At 44.3% G+C, this 17502-nt stretch overlaps 1 protein-coding gene across 1 annotated transcript in view; it reads right to left on the bottom strand.

Annotated features, from left to right (window-relative positions):
• Positions 1-3911: 3911 nt before the first annotated feature.
• Positions 3912-17502, bottom strand: part of LOC109912684 (calmodulin-like protein 4) — a 16682-nt gene continuing 3091 nt past the window's right edge. Inside the window, exons 3-5 of the mRNA XM_048616036.1 lie at positions 9524-9664; positions 6229-6417; positions 3912-4247 (exon numbers count right to left, since the gene is read on the bottom strand). Of these exons, the coding sequence (XP_048471993.1) occupies positions 4150-4247; positions 6229-6417; positions 9524-9664 (428 nt within the window). The 3' untranslated portion in view covers positions 3912-4149. The remainder of the gene's footprint in view (positions 4248-6228; positions 6418-9523; positions 9665-17502) is intronic.

The following is a 17502-nucleotide window of genomic DNA, read 5'->3' as shown; positions in this document are numbered from 1 at the left end:
CACACACACTCACACACACACACACAACTCACAACTCACAAATCTGGCAAACAAATACAAATACTGTTGAATGTTATTTTAAGTGTACCCTGGCCAAGTAACTGTTAAATTCATGAAAGAGAATTAGTTATTGATTGTTCAAGTGTTGGTCAGTAACTGAAGACTCTTTGCACACAAGTTATTGGCACTGGGCTATCTTCCTCAATCTGTTATGGCTGGCTGAATTTCCTTTCCTGGTGTCTGTGGTCACTGATTCGAAATTCTCCTCTAAGAATCCTCCACTTGCAGTGATCAGATCTTCCAGTAGGTTTGCAACTCAGGAATTTAGATAAGATATGTTTCAGAGAAGAGAAAGAGAGAGCAAAGGTTGTTGCTCAGGGCACATTATCTCTCAGATAAACTGAATTCAGATCTGATAACTTTATCACAACCACAAATAGATTCATGTGACTTCTCTCTGCAAGCATTACAAACTCAGTGACTCTAGTAGAGCAGGTTGTTTTCAATTTGCCTCAAGTCAGGTAAGGGTCCCATCCTCAGGCTTACTAGTCATAGCCAATGGCGGAACTAATAAAGTTTTGGTGGTGATGACCTCCTTGAGAAATAATGACTGTTTACAGGAGGCAGATCCTTCCAGAAGGGGACTTGAGTTTCCTATAACTACACAGTATGAAGGGAATGGGCAACCACCTCATGTAAACTTCTCCCTAGTCAGATTGATCAGTGAAATGGAAATTGGAAGGTTCTTACATACCGCTGAAGCACAAGACTTGAGACGTGGAGAAATTAAGTGGGGAGTTGCACTTAGACAGATCATCGCTACATGTATCTACGTGCCTGAAACGGAAAGGTATAGAAGGAAATGCTGATGGAATTGGATGAAATAGGGTGGGAGGGTGCTCTTGTGCATCAGAGACCAGATGGGTCATGTGGTTATTTTCTATGCTGTAAATAATGTATTCTGAAAACCTGTTGTTCCAATTTTCTCTTGAAGTTGTTAACTTACAGTTCCATGAATATTAGCAGGGATGTTGGGGGAACACACCTGAATAATATGAACAAATCTCGAAATAGATTACTGAACAGTCTCTCACTATCCAACCCTTTGGCAGGTGAAAGGAGTGAAACTTTCCACAAGCAGGTCCTGGCTGCTCTGGAGCAGGTGACCCAGAGGGGACACTTGGTCTAATGATGCATACACTTCAGACCAAATCATCTTTATTTTTAAAAGTTTTCAACATATTTCAGGTTACAATGACACACAAAATGAAATGTGTTAATTTATGAATAACATTTTGAACATTGACTACAGTCATGACTTTCACACTTGTACAGAATGCCTTTGAAAGTTCTCCACCACTGAAGCGACCCATTACCCAAGGCTGAGGGGACATTCTGTGTGATCATCTACGGGACCTCCCACCGCTTCTGTGTCTCTGGCTTAAGCTCTTCCTTTAGATTATGGGCTTCCAGCGTCCCTTTTCAGAACAAGTTTGTCTCCTGCTGGGGGACAATCCCAGCAGCTCATCGTGAAACCTCAAGCCCTGGGAATTTGCAGTGAGCTCTGACCAAGAAGATCCCTGTCATTGCTTTGAGTTGATAGGCTGCGTGATTTCTTCAGGAATGCTGACACTCGCCAGTCTGGTCAGTGTGGGGACAGTATTTATAAACAAGGCTCCCATAAGGATGACATGAAGTAGAGTGGGAGGAAGTCATGGATCCTTTTATTCATTCACAGGATGAGGGGGGTCGCTGGCTAGGCGGCATTAATTGCCCATCCCTAATCGCCCAGAGGGCAGTTACGAGTCAACCGCATTGCTGTGGGTCTGGAGTCATATGTAGGCCAGGCCAGGTAAGGATGGCGGTTTCCTTCCCTCAAGGACATTAGTGAACTAGATGGCTTTTTCCCGACAATCGTCAATGGATTCACGGTCAGCATTAGATTCTTAATTCCAGATATTTATTGAATTCAAATTCCACCATCTGCCGTGGCGGGATTTGAACCCAGGTCCCCGGGATGTTATCTGGGTCTCTGGATTAACAGTCCAGCGATAATACTACTCAGTCATTGCCTCCACCTGATCAGTCAGCTAAAGATGCATCAGAGTGGATTAGTTGGTCGGAACGGCCTTTTCCTGTGCTGTATGCAGTGGTTATGTCTTCAGCTGCCAAGGTACTAAGCTGTGGAACTCTCTTCCTAATCCTCCTTCCTTCTTTACTTCTCTCTTCCCCTTTGAGAAACACCATAAGACCTACCTCTCACCTGTAATGACATCTCCTTTGGTAGCTCGCTATCCCATTTGGGTGATAATTTTTCTATGAAGTATCAAGGGAGATGTTACAATGTTAAAATGGCTATATAATTACAGATTGTCTTTGTAGCTGCAAACATCAAGAATCTCTACCTTGATGGGAGGCGATTGAGGCGCAACTCTGTAGGAGCAGCTAAGATATTAATGAAATAGTATCATAACTATGTCAGGAGGACAAGGCTTGTACAGATAGCAACCAGAAAGACAAAGCTAGGATTGCTGTTAGGAAGTTGATTGTGGTGAGCATACAGCTACTGGATTGTCATATGTAGCCTAGTGATATGTGACTCCAGACCCACATCAAAGCAGTTGACTCTTAAAGACTGTGTTCAATTCTGGTCTCTCTGCTATAGGAGTGGTATGGTGGCTCAGTAATTAGCACTGCTGCTGCACTGCACCAGGGACCCAGGTTCGATTCCACCCTCGGGCAACTGTCTATGTGGAGTTTGCACAATCTCCCTGTGTCTGCATGGGTTTCCTCCAAGTGCTCTGGTTTTCTCCCACAGTCTGAAGATGTGCAGGTTAGGTGGATTAGCTGTGCTAAATTGCCTGTAGTGTCCAGGGGTGTGTAGGTTAGATAGATTAGGCATGGGAACTGCAGGATTACAGTGGAAAGGTAAGGGGGAGTGGGTCTGAGTGGGATGATCTTCAGTGGGGTGGTGTAGACTGGTTGGGCCGATTGGTCTGTTTCCACACTGTAGGGATTCTATGAGGAAAGATGTTGGTAAACATGAAACAGATCAGAAAAGATTTACAAGGATGTTGCCAGGGTTTGATCTATAAAGACAGGCTGAATAGCTTGGGGCTATTTTCCCTGGAGTGTTTGAGGCTGAGGGGCGATCTAAGAGAAGTTTATAAAATCATGAGGGGCACGGATAGGATAAATAGACAAGGTCTTTTCCCCAGGATAGGGAAGTCCAAAACTAGAGGGCATAGGTTTAAGGTGAGAGGGGAAAGATTTAAAAGGGACCTAAAGGGTAACGTTTACACACAGAGGGTGGTGTCTGTATGGAACGAGCTGCCAAAGGAAATGGTGGAGGCTGGTACGATTACATTTAAAAGTCATTTGGATGGGTATATGAATGGGAAGAGTTTAGAGGGATATGGGCCAAATGCTGGCAAATGGGATTAGATTTGTTTAGGATATCTGGTCAGCAGGGATGAGTTGGACTGAAGGGTCTGTTTCCACGCTGGATATCCCTATGACTCTATGACTAGAATCTGGGCAGAGTCGCAGAGAGGGAGAGCCTTTGAGTTGTTTGAGAGAGTTGTACACTGCGAGCAAGAAGAAAGTTGTACTTCTTAGACAGACCAAATGAACTCTTTCAACTCACAGAATCCCTACAGTGTGGGAACAGGCCATTCAGCCCATCAAGTCCACACCACCCTTCTGAAGACCATCCTACCCAGATCCATCCCCCATAACACTTTATTTCCCATGTCTAATCTGCCTAATTTACACACCCCTAGGCATTATGGGCAATCTAACCTGGCCAATCCACCTAACCTGCACATCTTTGGATTGTGGGAGGAAACTGGAGCACCCAGAGGAAACCCATGCAGACATGGGGAGAATGTGCAAACTCCACACAGACAATCACCCGAGGGTGGAATTGAACCAAGGTCCCTGGTGCTGTGAGGCAGCAGTGCTAACCACTGACAACCGTGCCGCTTATTTTATTTTACGAGGGCTACTTGTATTTATCTTGGTAATTGTGCTTACAAATGGTCTTCAATTACATAGCAGTGGAATCAATCAGTGAATAATTTTGGCAATTTAACCTGGAGAGTTTGAACGGAGGTATCCTGATTCCTCAGTGTATCATTTGGTGGACGTTCAGTAATTTGTGTGTGGGAGAGTGATGCTTTGGATGAAGTCCTCGTATTTCACAATCCCATTTGGGGGGATATTTGCTTCTTGCAGGAGGTCATCAACTGTAAGATCAAAGTACACAGTTTAGTTAAGCATTTATATTTTGTCATTGTAATCTCTGTTTCTTTGCTGTTTGGGAAAGACCTGTAATTAAGTCCACTCATTGAAAGACCATGGTATTATCTGACCCCTCTACCCAACACCTTTTCCCAATTCCTTCTCTTTTCCCAACAATACGGACTCTTGTAGGAACTGAAGAACATAAGAAACAGGAAGAGGAGAAGGCCATTCAGCTCTCCAGCCAATTCTGCCATTCAGATCTTCTGTCTGAGTTCCACATTCCCATCCACTCTTCATTTACCACGATTTCCCTGAAAGACCCTCACCTCAGTCCCTCAACTTTTTATCCTGAGCCTGTTTCCCTTTGTTCAATTCTCCAGCAAGAGGAAACAGCACCTCAGCTGTGATCCTGTCTGGCCTTTACTGTTTCAGTGAGATAATCTCTCGTTGTTCTGAACCTCAGTGAGTATAGGTCTGATTTTACGTAGCTTCATCTTTAAGACAATCCTCTCATCTGAAGAACCAATTGAATGAATGTGAAATCAGTCTGGTCTGGACTGACTATTCCTCTGATTTCTCATCCAAGCTCCTCTTATTTCCAGAGTGTAGAGGGAGAGATGGTGACAGTAGACTCCAGGCCTTTGTCAGACCTGCAACAGGAGGCATGAGGACAAGAGATAGTGTCAGCTTCAGCCTGGTGGCAGTACATACATCATCGGGACAGGAGGTTGTGGGTTTGAGACTCAGGCACAGAATCCAGGCTTACGCTAAATGTAGGCCAGAGGGATGTTGCTCTGCTGGAGGTACCAACTGGTGGAGAGAGTAAATGAATCGAGGCTGCATCTCCCCTCTTGTGTGAATGTGTAAAGATCCCACAGCACAATCAAAGAAGATGAAGGGGAGTTCTCTCCAGTGAGCCGGTTGATATCTATCCCTTAACTGACATCGCTGAAGCAGTTTTCTGGTCTTTAATTGCTTGTTTGTGGGGTCTTGCCAGGCACAAATTGGTTGCTGCAGTTCAGACAATAGTGAGTACAGTTCAGCAAGTACTTCACCACCAGTAAAGTGTGTTATGATCCAGCTGCTGTCGTTACTGGACAAGTCAGATGCCAGACTGAGATCTAGTTTGATAGACCATATTTTGTTTTTTGACTTTAACAAGGTGATGTTTTACTGAAACACACACGCGCAATGTTGTAGATTTGATTTTACCAGTAAAACAGAAGTTTATTATAAGCTAAAATAAAATAAACCAAACATTTATATATTAAACACAAGATTAAAGATTTTGAAGCCCAGAATATTATTAGTCCCAATAGCAGCTAGTTACTATTCTCATACCAGGAAAAAGACTCTTCTTTATCACATTCATTGGATTTAACTTAACTGTTATGTCAATTCTCCATCTGGTGAACTTGCAAGACTCCTCCTTGAGTCATTATACATCTGAACTAGAATTTCTGAGCTTCAAATAAGCCTTAACGGTTTTAACTAAACACTTCTAATCTCGAGCTTTCTGTTAAATTCCTTACACTGAGGCAATCTACTTCTTAACAGTTCTAAACACTCTCCTTGTTTCAGGCAAAACTGTTTGATAAATCTGGCTTCAACCAGGACCCCTGCTATCTGAGACTAAAAGATTTCTTCAAGCTACTGGTGTTCCCCTTAAGCTGAAGAAAAACCCCATTCCGAATCCTACTAACTGAAGCCTAATGCACTACACTTTACTTTGTTCACTTATTAAAAACTATCCCGTATAAACAAATTCTCATTAATCGCCAAAAACTACAATTCTGACACCTTTTTAAAAAATGGATTCGGAAAGGCTTTCAAGTTAATAATTAAATCCCCTGACACACACAAACAGACCAAAACTGACATGACACTAGTGCAAAATCCGTACATCACAAGTGTATTCGAAAAGTACCATATAAATGTTTGTAGAGAGATTTTAAAAAGAGAGTTTGCACTGTGGTTTCTCACCTTCCTGGTTTGTCAGTTTCTCGCCGAGTTGGGTCAGTTTGGTCCTCAGCTCAGTGGCTGTAATGAAGCCTTGTTTTTGTTTGTCTGTCATCAACATAGCTTCCAGAATCTCCTTTTGTGGATCCTCTTGCTGCCTCTGCTGGTGGATGACGGCAAGGAATGTTGAGAAATCCAGTTCACCATTTCTTTCTGGTTAAAGAAAAGGCAGCAGATTAATGCTGAGCAGCTTCCTCTCCCCCTTACCCGGCTCTGTCATTGCAAACCCCGCACCCCACCAAACTCCCAACACACACCCCTCCCCCTAGCCCCACTAGTCAGTTCCATCTCCCTGCATGAGCCAGACACGCTGCTTGACATTCCCCTACTTCCTGGTCATGTCTCCGTGAAATTCAAACATATTCCTACAGTCTGGTGTCACAAATTCAACACAGTGATCCAACTTGGGTCTGACTAGTGGTTTTATAATGGTTTAGCAGAGCCAGCTTGCTTTTGTGGGTATGAACAAAAGAAAGCTGGAGAAACTCAACAGGTCTGGCAGTGGAAAACAGAGTTAACACTTCAGATCAATGATCTTCAACACAAACGTCTTGTGTTGGTGTTCTACAGCTTGAGTTTTAAAGCCAAGGAACCCAGTTCCAGTCAACATTGTTTCATGGGCTTGGTGAGCGACCTGCCCACTGGGGAATTAAATTAGGGGAGAATTAATTAGGGTAGGTGGTGGCCCACTGGTATTATCACTGAGATAACAAGGTGTAGAGCTGGATTGTTGGATAAAGAAGGGTCTAGGCCAGAAACGTCAGCCTTCCTGCTCCTCTGATGCTGCTTGGCCTGCTGTGTTCATCCAGCTCTACACCTTGTTATCTCGGATTCTCCAGCATCTGCAGTTCCTACTATCTCCGGTATTATCACTGAGTTGTTAATCCAGAGACCCAGGTAAGGTCCTGGGGACCCAGGTTCAAGTCCTGCCATGGCAGATGGTGGAATTTGAATTCAATAATACATCTGGAATTAAGAGACTAATGATGACCATGAATCCATTGCTGATTGTTGGATAAACCCATCTGGTTCACTACTGCCCCTTAGGGAAGGAAACTGCCATCCTTACTTGGTCTGGCCTACATGTGACTCCAGACCCACAGCAATGTGGTGGACTCTTAACTGCCCTCTGGGCAATTAGGGATGGGGCAATAAATGCTGCCCAGCCAGCGACACCTTCATTCTGTGAATGCGTATGTTAAAAAGAAAAGCAACAGGAACAAGTGCAAAATGCCAGTGGGCACCAGAAAGATCTTTGCTTTTGTCTGTAAATTTACACCCAATCCACACTGGTCCATTCCAGGGAACTTTCCTAGTGAGAGCAGTGAGCTGGTGAGCCACCCCGACTCTCTTCCCACTATTTTCCCAGCACCCCTTCACACCAGGAATCCTGCCGGAGTGTCAATGGACTATTCCACCATTGAGGCATCACATTGACTCCACTCTCAATTTCAAAGAGGTATTGGAACAGGAAACGCAGGTTGATGTTTCACTGTTTTATTTTCTTGCACACTTTCATGAGATGTGGCGATGGTTGGCAGGGCCATTTATTGTCCATCCACAATTGCCCCTGAACCGCGTGGCTTGCTGGGCCATTTAAGATGTGGAGGCACCAGTGTTGGACTGGGGTGGACAAGGTCAGAAGTCACACGACACCAGGTTATAGTCTAACAGGTTTATTTACAATCACAAGCTTTCTTAGCGCTGCCCCTTCATCAGGTGAAGTGTCTGTCCAATCTGTCCAAGCTTCTGCATGTGACATAGTGTCTCTGCTTTTCAATTGTATTCCTCCAGAAATAAACCTCAGAGCTTTGTTGGTACTTTTCTCTGCTTTAGTACAGAATCACAGATTTGTTCCATTTCATTGGCTTCCATTGGCAGGGGAATTGAGTTTAAGAGCTGTGACATTATGCTGTAGCTCTATAAAACCCTGGTTAGACCGCACTTAGAATATTGAGTTCAGTTCTGGTCACCTCATTATAGGAAAGATGTGGAAGCTTTAGAGAGGGTGCAGAGGAGATTTACCAGGATGCTGCCTGGACTGGAGGGCAGGTCTTATGAGGAATGGTTGAGGGAGCTAGGGCTTTTTTCATTGGAGCGAAGAAGGATGAGAAGTGACTTTATAGAGGTCTACAAGATGCTGAGAGGCATAGATAGAGTGACTGTACTATGTGTAGATAGAGTATTGTGTTCTATGTTCTAGAAGGAGGTCACTCAGCCCATTATGTCCCATTGGATCCATGAGTAAACATCTCATTCAGTGCCACTCTTCTCCCTGTGACCTTGCACATTCTTTTCCAATAAGTTTCTAATTCCCCTTTGAAAGCCTCAAATGAACCTTCCTCTGCCACACCCTCAGGCTGCGCATTGCACACCCCAACCACTCACTGCGTGAAAAAAATTTCCTCAATCACTCTTGCTTCTTTTACTAATTATGTCAAATCTATGCCTTTTCATTCTTGACCCTTTCACAAGAGGAAATATTTTCTCCTGGTTTACTCCTGGTTTGTCCAGACCCTTTATGATTGAATCACTTTGGTCATATCTCCTCTCAGCCTTCTTTTTTCCGCACAGAACACTCCCAGCTTCTCCAATCAATCCCCAGAACTGAAGTTCCTCATCTCAGGAACCATTCTCATAAACCTTTTCTGTACTCTCTCCAAATCCTTGAAATCATTCCTAAATTGCAGTGCCCAGAACCGGTCAGAAACACAGAATTATTATAATTCAAATAAAAAACACATTCAGCCCCATCAGAAAATAGAATCACAATCAAGCAACTGTTGAGTTTTGTTAAATTCTGCTCAATATTCAATTTGTGAGGTTTTTCTTGAAAGACTATATCTTTGCAGCTGCCACATGATCCAATGAGACAGGACCTTGTAGAGAAGATGTTTCAATGCTCTGAATAACCTCTTTCTACATCGTAACAATCTTGTGATCCACACGTGGGGGAGACCAGAACTGGGAGATACTGAAGTGAGATAGTCACCAATAAATCCAATGGCAACTCCAGGAGAAACTTTTCCACAGAGAGTGCTTAGAATGGGCACAAGGAGTGGTCAAAGTAAACTGTACAAATACATTTAAGGGGATCTTAAATAAGGACATGAGGGAGATTGGAATAAAACATTATGTTGATAGGGTTAGGTGCAGAAGGGTTGGAGGAGGGTCAGAGGGAGCATCAATACCAGTACAAATGAGGTGGGCCGAATGGCCCGTTTATGAGCTACGGATTTTAGGTGACAATTGCATTTACCTATTTTATGATGCAGCAGGTGTCTGCCCGCCTCTCCTGGTGTCGGGCTGGTACCCAGGCACCGCATAACTGTGATCAGGTCTCCAGCAGATATCTTGCCTTTACGTTTCTTGTCATACAGTGAGAAGCACTCTTTGAATTCTGAAGGAAACAGATCAGGCATGTCACAGAACACACTAACACGTCAGCTTCAATTGCTGCGAAATGTTGTCTGCATGAGAATTGCGCTCATTACTGCTGTAACAACACAGTGTTATACTGTGCGACTTGTTGTGTGTCATTCTGCTGTGAAGGTGAGCTCTGTTTAATGAGGCCTGCCTTTTTTAAAGCTTCAAGCTCAGTTTGCAGTAAATCCTGAGGTCATTTAGAGCATAACTGCTGCAGATAAGCAAATATTTGCTGATTGAAAGGTTCATTTAGATTTGCAATTGCATCTCAGGCGAAGCCAGCATGAAATTATCAGATTCCTTTTACTTTTAAATAAATTGTACCTCAGAAACTTTGTAATGTGACTTTTGTAAAGTATATACTGGGGAAATTGAAGTCAATGATTTGTAAAGGGAAGCTTTAGTACCAGGTTCTGCGAATGAGTGTCACCCCTGACCTGTCCCCTTGGAGTGATTGTAATGAGATCAGCCAGCTGGACCTCATAGTATATGATTTCCCTGAATGGGGCTGTTAACCTGGTCCAATCAGGGAGCCTTGGCTGCTAGATATAAACAGGAGTGTTCAGGGCCCTCTTGTGGTATGGTGATAGTGTCCCTATCCCTGAACCAAGAGACTTGGGTTCAAGTTCCATCTGCTCCAGAGATGTGTAATTACATATCTGAACAGGTTGATTAGCAAAATAGGTTACATTAAAAAAACAGTGTCAGAGATTCTGAAAAGGCAGTACTAGAGTAAAGGACAGTTTGTGTATAAATAAAGGGCGACTTGGTGACAGGTAACGACCACTGTGGAGTTAGTTCACCCTCCTCTCCGCGGCTATGATTTCCCTGTCTGTCCTCGACAGACACTGAGAAATCTTGTCACCTTGCTCCCCAAACACTGAGGCCAGCTAACTCTCTACAGACCAGGATCCAACTGCGCACCTCTCTGCATTCATATAGAGCCTTCTTGTGTATTTGGGTGATGAGTGACCTCTACAAAAGTTGGAAAGTTGCCATTCTTACTGTAACCTTAACCTCCATCCGTTTGACAATCCAGCCTTACAGTTGCTTGGCTGCTTCAAGTGAAAAGTGTTAAATAATAAATAACTTATTCTGACAGTTATCAAAGAGGAACAAAGCTGAACCTGATCAGGGATTGAACTAAACACTATCCCCCATTCAAACTGATTAAGTATCTTTGGAATTAATAGTTTCTGTTCCTGTGTATGTCCGTATGAAATACGATCAATGTATTATGTATCTTTTCACTGTGTGTGCTGTTCTCTTTATTTTATTCACCTTCTGACCGATGAGTTTTGCCTGTCATTTGGGCTTTAGTTCTAAACAGCCTTTGGGACTTTAGCTGCAGTTCAAGGTTTTGGCATTTTGGGGCATCATTGCAGCCTTTATAGGGCTCAGCTCCTCCTACAGACTGTGCTTGTTACTGGATGCTGGAACTCCTGGCTTTGATTTCTGGGTTTTAATCACTCCTGATAGTGGCCTTGCTTTCAGCTGCCTGAAGCCCTAAGCTCTGGGATTTCAGTCCTAAAATCTTTCCAACCTCAATACCTGTCTCTCTTCCTTTAAGATACAACATCCCTGATAACCAAGCTGTTGTTTTACTATCTTAATGCTTCCTTTTAGATCATAGATCATACTGCATGATCATAAGCCTGTGAATCCCCTTAAGGTGTTTTACAATGCTTAAGGTGCTATGTAAATGCAATGTGTCATTGTGGTCCTAAATCAGTACAAATTATTTCAGAAACACTGTTTTTCCTTATCGTGGGGATTGATTCCCACATTCTCAGGGATCAGGGTTATTATAGAAACACACATAGAAACATGGAAGATAAGAATAGGAGAAGGCCATTTGGCCTTTCGAGCTTGCTCCACCATTCATCGTGATCATGGCTGATCGTCCAACTCAATAGCCTAATCCTGTTTTCTCCCCATAACCTTTGATCCCATTCACCCCAAGTGGTATATCTAATCGCCTCTTGAATATATTCAATGTTTTGGCATTGACTACTACCTGTGGTAATGAATTCCACAGGCTCACCGCTCTCTGGGTGAAGAAATGTCTCCTATAAACGTGTAAAGAGCACATTGAGGTGAGACGAGGTGAGGTGACATGAGGCGAGGCGAGGTGAGACGAGGCGAGGTGAGGTGAGGCGAGGCGAGGCGAGGTGATGCAGGGTGAGGTGAGGTGAGACGAGGTGAGGTGATGCGAGGCGAGGTGAGGTGAGGTGATGCAGGGTGAGGTGAGACGAGACGAGACGAGGCGAGGCGAGGCGAGGCGACAGCCACCGTTGAACTATTCCAGCTTCTCTCCTAATTTTGACATTCCACACACAGCAGCTCCTTGCAGCTCCCTCAGCAGGCCGCGTGTGGGCAGGACTGGACACTGACACAAGTTGGAGATGGATGGCCAGAAGGAAGTTCAGAAAGTCCCGCACTATCTCAGCCCCCTAACCACATTCACCCCTCTCCCCACCTCTAGTGCCCTTGCTTTGGGAGATGAGAGTAGGGATTTGTGAGGGGTGTCAGGCAGTGTCAAAGACACAGATGTAATGCAGTAAGCATCAGCAGCAGATATTTGAGGCATTAATTGAAGTAATTTGCAAAAATCTATTTATTTAAGGGTCTAAGATTTTGCAGAGGGTGATGGGATACCCCTAATCCCTCCCCACTGACCCCTCCCTGAACCTCTCCCTGACCCACCTCCTACTGACCCCTCCCCACTGATGTCTGTCCCCACTGACCCCTCCACTGAGTTCCCTCCTCAACCCCTCCTACTGAACCCTGCCCACCAATTTGTACCCACTGACCTCCCTCTCTGACACCCCTCTGACCCTCCTCCCACTGACCCCCCTTCCACTGACCCCTCCTGCTTTGATCCCTCCCCAATCCCTATCACTGACTCCCCCTCCCCAATGAACATCCTTCCCTGCTGAACCCCTCCCCACAACTTTATCCATACATCATTTCCCCGCAATATAGAATATGAATTTATGAGGACAAGTCCAGCAAAGGAAGAGTAGCAGATACATGGGAAAACCAGCCACTGCATGCTCCCCTCCAAGCCATTGACCATCCTGACTTGGAGATATGTCATCATTCCTTCAGTGTCAACGGGTCAAAATCCTGGGATTCCCTCCCTAAGGTCATTATGGTCAACCTACAGCACGTAAACTTCAGCGGTTCAAGAAGGCAGCTCACCACCACCTTCTCAAGGGGCAATTAGGGACAGACAATAAATGCTAGCCCAGCCAATGTCACCCACGTTCTGCGAGGATAGTTTAAAAACACTAACCATCATTGGGCTCTCCAAGAACAGGTTTTGAAGTGGATTCACCTCACCCACAGAATCACTGAAATGTTACAGCATAGAACCCTTTGGCCCATCATGTCTGTGCTGGATAAATCTGGTAGAGGGTGGCAGGGATAGGCTGATGGTTACAAATTGATAACCATGCCACCCCCTTGTTCCTCCCCTTCCAGCTGTAAGCAGCACGATGGTGCTGGTGTTTACCCACTGCCCTCTTGCCTGTGCTGTCTGCCCCGTGGCCCATAATTTGGGGGTGGGGTGGAGGATATGCGAGGTGTGCAACTGTTGGAGTAATTGGCTCCCTCTGGGAAGATGGCACTGATAGGCAGCTCACAGACACTGGTGGGGTCAGAGCCCAGAAACCGTTTGAAGAGTTTAAACCTGAATATTTTAGAGAGCAAAAAGTTCCATCTAAAGTATTGACACAGACATTATCAGTTATGGAACCCATTCTATCCTTAGATTGATGTCCACACTCTGCAAAGCTCACAAGGGGAGGCAATGGCCTAATGGTATTACTGCTGGACTGTTAACCCAGAGACCCAGATAATGTTCTGGGAACCTGGGTTTGAATCCCACCATGGCAGATAGTGGAATTTGAATTCAATAAATATGTGGAATTTAGAGTCTATGATGACCATGAATCCATTGCCGATTGTGAGGGGGGAAAACCCACCTAGTTCACTAATGGCCTTTATGGAAGGAAACTGCCATCCTTACCTGGTCTGGCCTACATGTGACTGAACAGCCATAGCAATGACTCTTAACTGCCCTCTGGGCAATTAGGGATGGGCAATAAATGCTGCCTAGCCAGTGTTGCCCTCATCCCATGAATGAATTAAAAAAATTAAGGACTTCTAGCTCCTACAGGGGGAAAAAAAAACCAAAATGTAAATGATGAAGAGTGCAGGAAAATGATATTAAAGTAGAAGATCAGTCATGATCTCACTAAATGGAGGAAGTGGACTTACGGGGCTGATAGCCTACTGTTTTGTAGGCTCTTAAAAGACACTGAACCAATTGTAGCCTCACCATGGGCAATGTAATACCCCCATTCCCTGCCCATACAACCTCACCTCAATCAGGGCAGCTTGCCCTCAGCAGTCAAGTTGCTGTTAGCCTCAGTACCATGTTATGCACTGGTTCGTTGACTGTCATGGGGGAATGGGAATAGAGCAGGAAAGAGGAGATGGGGTAAACGGTAAATGGCCCAAAACAAGTAAAGGGCTGAATGGCCTTCTCCTGCACCTCTGAGGGCTTCAGTCATTAACAGTGTCATTTAGCTACGTTCTGAACAAACCTGATGGATATTGATCGAAACCGACACCTAATAAATAGACATTATTTATCCCGACAGCTTCTGTTTTTTGGGCATCTTTCAGATGATGATAGCTTCCTAAAGGCACATTACAGTGATTGACATGGAGGAGATGGTGGGACAGGGGTGGTTGACTCAGTTTATCTGTCTCCAGACACTGCCAGACCAGTTGAGTTTCTCCAGTATTCTCTGTGTTTGTTTGTAAGGAGGCCGCTCACTGTATTTAAGGGGTTATGCAGAGAGAGGACAAGCTGCTTCACCCTAGTTCTACATAGTGTCGATGCTGGGGAGAGTGTTGTCGGACCCTCTCATAAGGCTACATCGCTATTGGTTAGGTCCAGAAAAGCTGCCCCGGGTTCAGGAGCAGAAATACTATGGCAGTCACTAATGGAGACTAGCAGCAATAACTGTAATATAGCAATAACTTGTTATGTTCATGGAAAGGTTGGGTGATTCTGCAAGGCTCCATATTGATTACTGAAAGATTAACACAGTGATGAAAACCAACTCCTACCTGATACTCTGGTTGGAAAATTGCATAGAAAGGGTCGGTAAAGCAACCTACATTAACAAGGTAGATTTGCACAAGGGGTACTGGCAGATTCCCCTGACTGTCTACACAAAGGAAACCTTCACTTTGTAACTCCAAACTGGTTACACCAATGTTGAGTCATGTCATTCAAACTCCAAAATGATCAAGTCATCTTTCAAAGGCTGATGAACTAAGTAGTAGCAGGAGTATCTGATTGTGTATTGTACCCAAACAACCTCTGAGAGTGCAGACACACTTTTTGAAATACATTTAGAGAAACCTGAAGATCTCTTCCAGAAATTATGGTCACCTGACCTAATAGTTTTGTGTGAGAGAAATCATGACGCACAAAATTGTTTGAGTTTTTGAGGAAATAACCAAAAACGTTGATGAGGGCAGAATGATAAACATTGTTTATATGGACTTTAGTAAAGCCTTTGATAAGGTTCTGCATGGTAGACTAATTAGTAAGGTTAGATCACACGGGATTCAGGGTGAGCTTGCCAATTGGATACAAAATTGGCTTGATGGTAGGAGAGAGACCAACAGTGGAGGGTTGCTTTTCGGACTGGAGGCCTGTGACCAGCAGTGTTCCACAGGCATCAGTGCTGGGTCCACTTTTGTTTGTCATTTATATAAACAATTTGGATGAGAATATAGGAGGGATGGTTAGCAAGTTTGCAGAAGACACCAAAATTGGTGGTCAGTGAAGAAGGTTAACTAAGATTATAAAGAGACTTTATCAATTGGGTCAATGGGTCAAGGAGCGGCAGATGGAGTTTAATTTGGATAAGTGCCAAGTATTACACTCTGGTAAAACAAACAAACTATACAATTAATGGTAGGGCCCTAGGCACTGTTGTAGCACAGAGACCTAGAGGATCAGGTACATAATTCTTTGAAATTTGCAGCACATTTAGACAGGATGGTTAAGAAGGTGTTTAGCACACTTGCTTTCATTGCTCAGACCTTTGAGTACAGGAATTGGGACTTCATGTTGAGGTTGTACAGGACTTTGGTGAGGGCTCCTCTGGATTACTCTGTGCAGTGTTGGTCACCATGCTATAGGAAGGATATTATTAAATTGGAGAGGGTTCAGAAAAGATTTGCCAGGATATTGCCAGGAATGGAGGGTTTGAGTTATAAAAGTAGGCTGGATAGGCTGGAACTTTTTTCATTGGAGCATAGGAAGTTGAGGTGTGACCTTGTAGACATGATTTTATAAACGAGGGGCATAGTTAAAGTGAATAGCAAGGGTCTTTTCCCTAGGGTGGTGAGTTCAAAACGAGGGAATATATGTTTTAAAGTGAGAGGAGAAAGATTTAAAAAGGACATGAAGGGCAACTTTTTTTACATAGACAGTGGTTACTGTTTGGAATGAACTGCCAGAGAAAGTGGTGGATGCAGGTACAACTACAACATTTATAATACATTTGGATAAGTACATGAATAGTTGGGGTTTGGAGGGACAAGAGCCAAACACAGGCAAGTGGGACTAGTTTAGTTTTGGAACATGGTCGGCATGGACTAGTTGGACCAAGGGGTCTGTTTCCGTGACCCTAAGGTCAATTTTGCAAACAACATGTTTACTAAGCCTCAAATGACCAATCTTGGACAATCAAGCATGAATCCTTCCCAGGACTGCAAAGGTAGAAACAGTAGCACAGTTCCCCATTCCCATGACAAAACAGGAAATCATACGGTTTTAGGGAATGTATGGGATCTGCCAAAGATTTGTCTCAAATTTCAGCTCAGTAGCTGTGCCTCTGATAGACCGATTACATGGAAAAACAGAGGTAGTGCGGCCTGAGTGACTTCAAGCAGCTTTGGAAAGTGGAAGTCAATTTCAACAAACAAACTTGTGCTTGCAGCTCCAAACCCCAACCCAGCATTGGAAGTAACTATCAATGTGAGTGACATTGGGGTAGGGGCTGTCCTCATTCAGGAAGAGGTATTCAAAAGAGAGAGAGTGATCAGGTCCTTACCCCCAATGAACTAACCCCACATCAGAAATAATATTCCACCTAGAAATGCAGGTGCATAGTTCCTTGAAAGTGGAGTTGCAGGTAGACTGGGTGGTGAAGAAGGCACTTTGGTATGCTTGCCTTCATTGGTCAGCACATTGAGTATAGGTTCTGAGGAAGGGTCACCGGACCCGAAACGTTAACTCTGTTTTCTCCTCCACAGATGCTGCCAGGTTTGCTGAGCTTTTCCAGCAACTTTGTTTTTGTTGCATTGAGTATAGGAGTTGGGACATCATGTTGCGGCTTTAGAGGACATTGGTGAGGCCACTTTTAGAATACTGCATACAATTGCAGTCATTCTTTTATAAGAAGGATGTTGTTAAACTTGAATCAGAGATAGTAGGAACTGCAGATGCTGGAGAATCCGAGACAACAAGGTGCAGGGCTGGATGAACACAGCAGGCCAAGCAGCATCATAGGAGCAGAGAGGCTGACGTTTCGGGCCTAGACCCTTCATCAGAAAAGGGGGAGGGGAAGGGGGTTTTGAAATAAATAGGGAGAGAGTGGGAGGCGGATAGAAGAGGGATAGAGGAGAGGATAGGTGGAGAGGAAACAAACAGGTCGAAGAGGCGGGGATAGAGCCAGTAAAGGTGAGTGTAGGTGGGGAGTTAGGGAGGGGATAGGT

The sequence above is a fragment of the Rhincodon typus genome, chromosome 33 (genome assembly GCF_021869965.1).
Source record: "Rhincodon typus isolate 14 chromosome 33, sRhiTyp1.1, whole genome shotgun sequence".
NCBI lineage: Eukaryota > Metazoa > Chordata > Chondrichthyes > Orectolobiformes > Rhincodontidae > Rhincodon > Rhincodon typus.
Note: the sequence above shows the minus strand (reverse complement) of the source record. Positions and strands in the feature narration are given on the sequence as shown.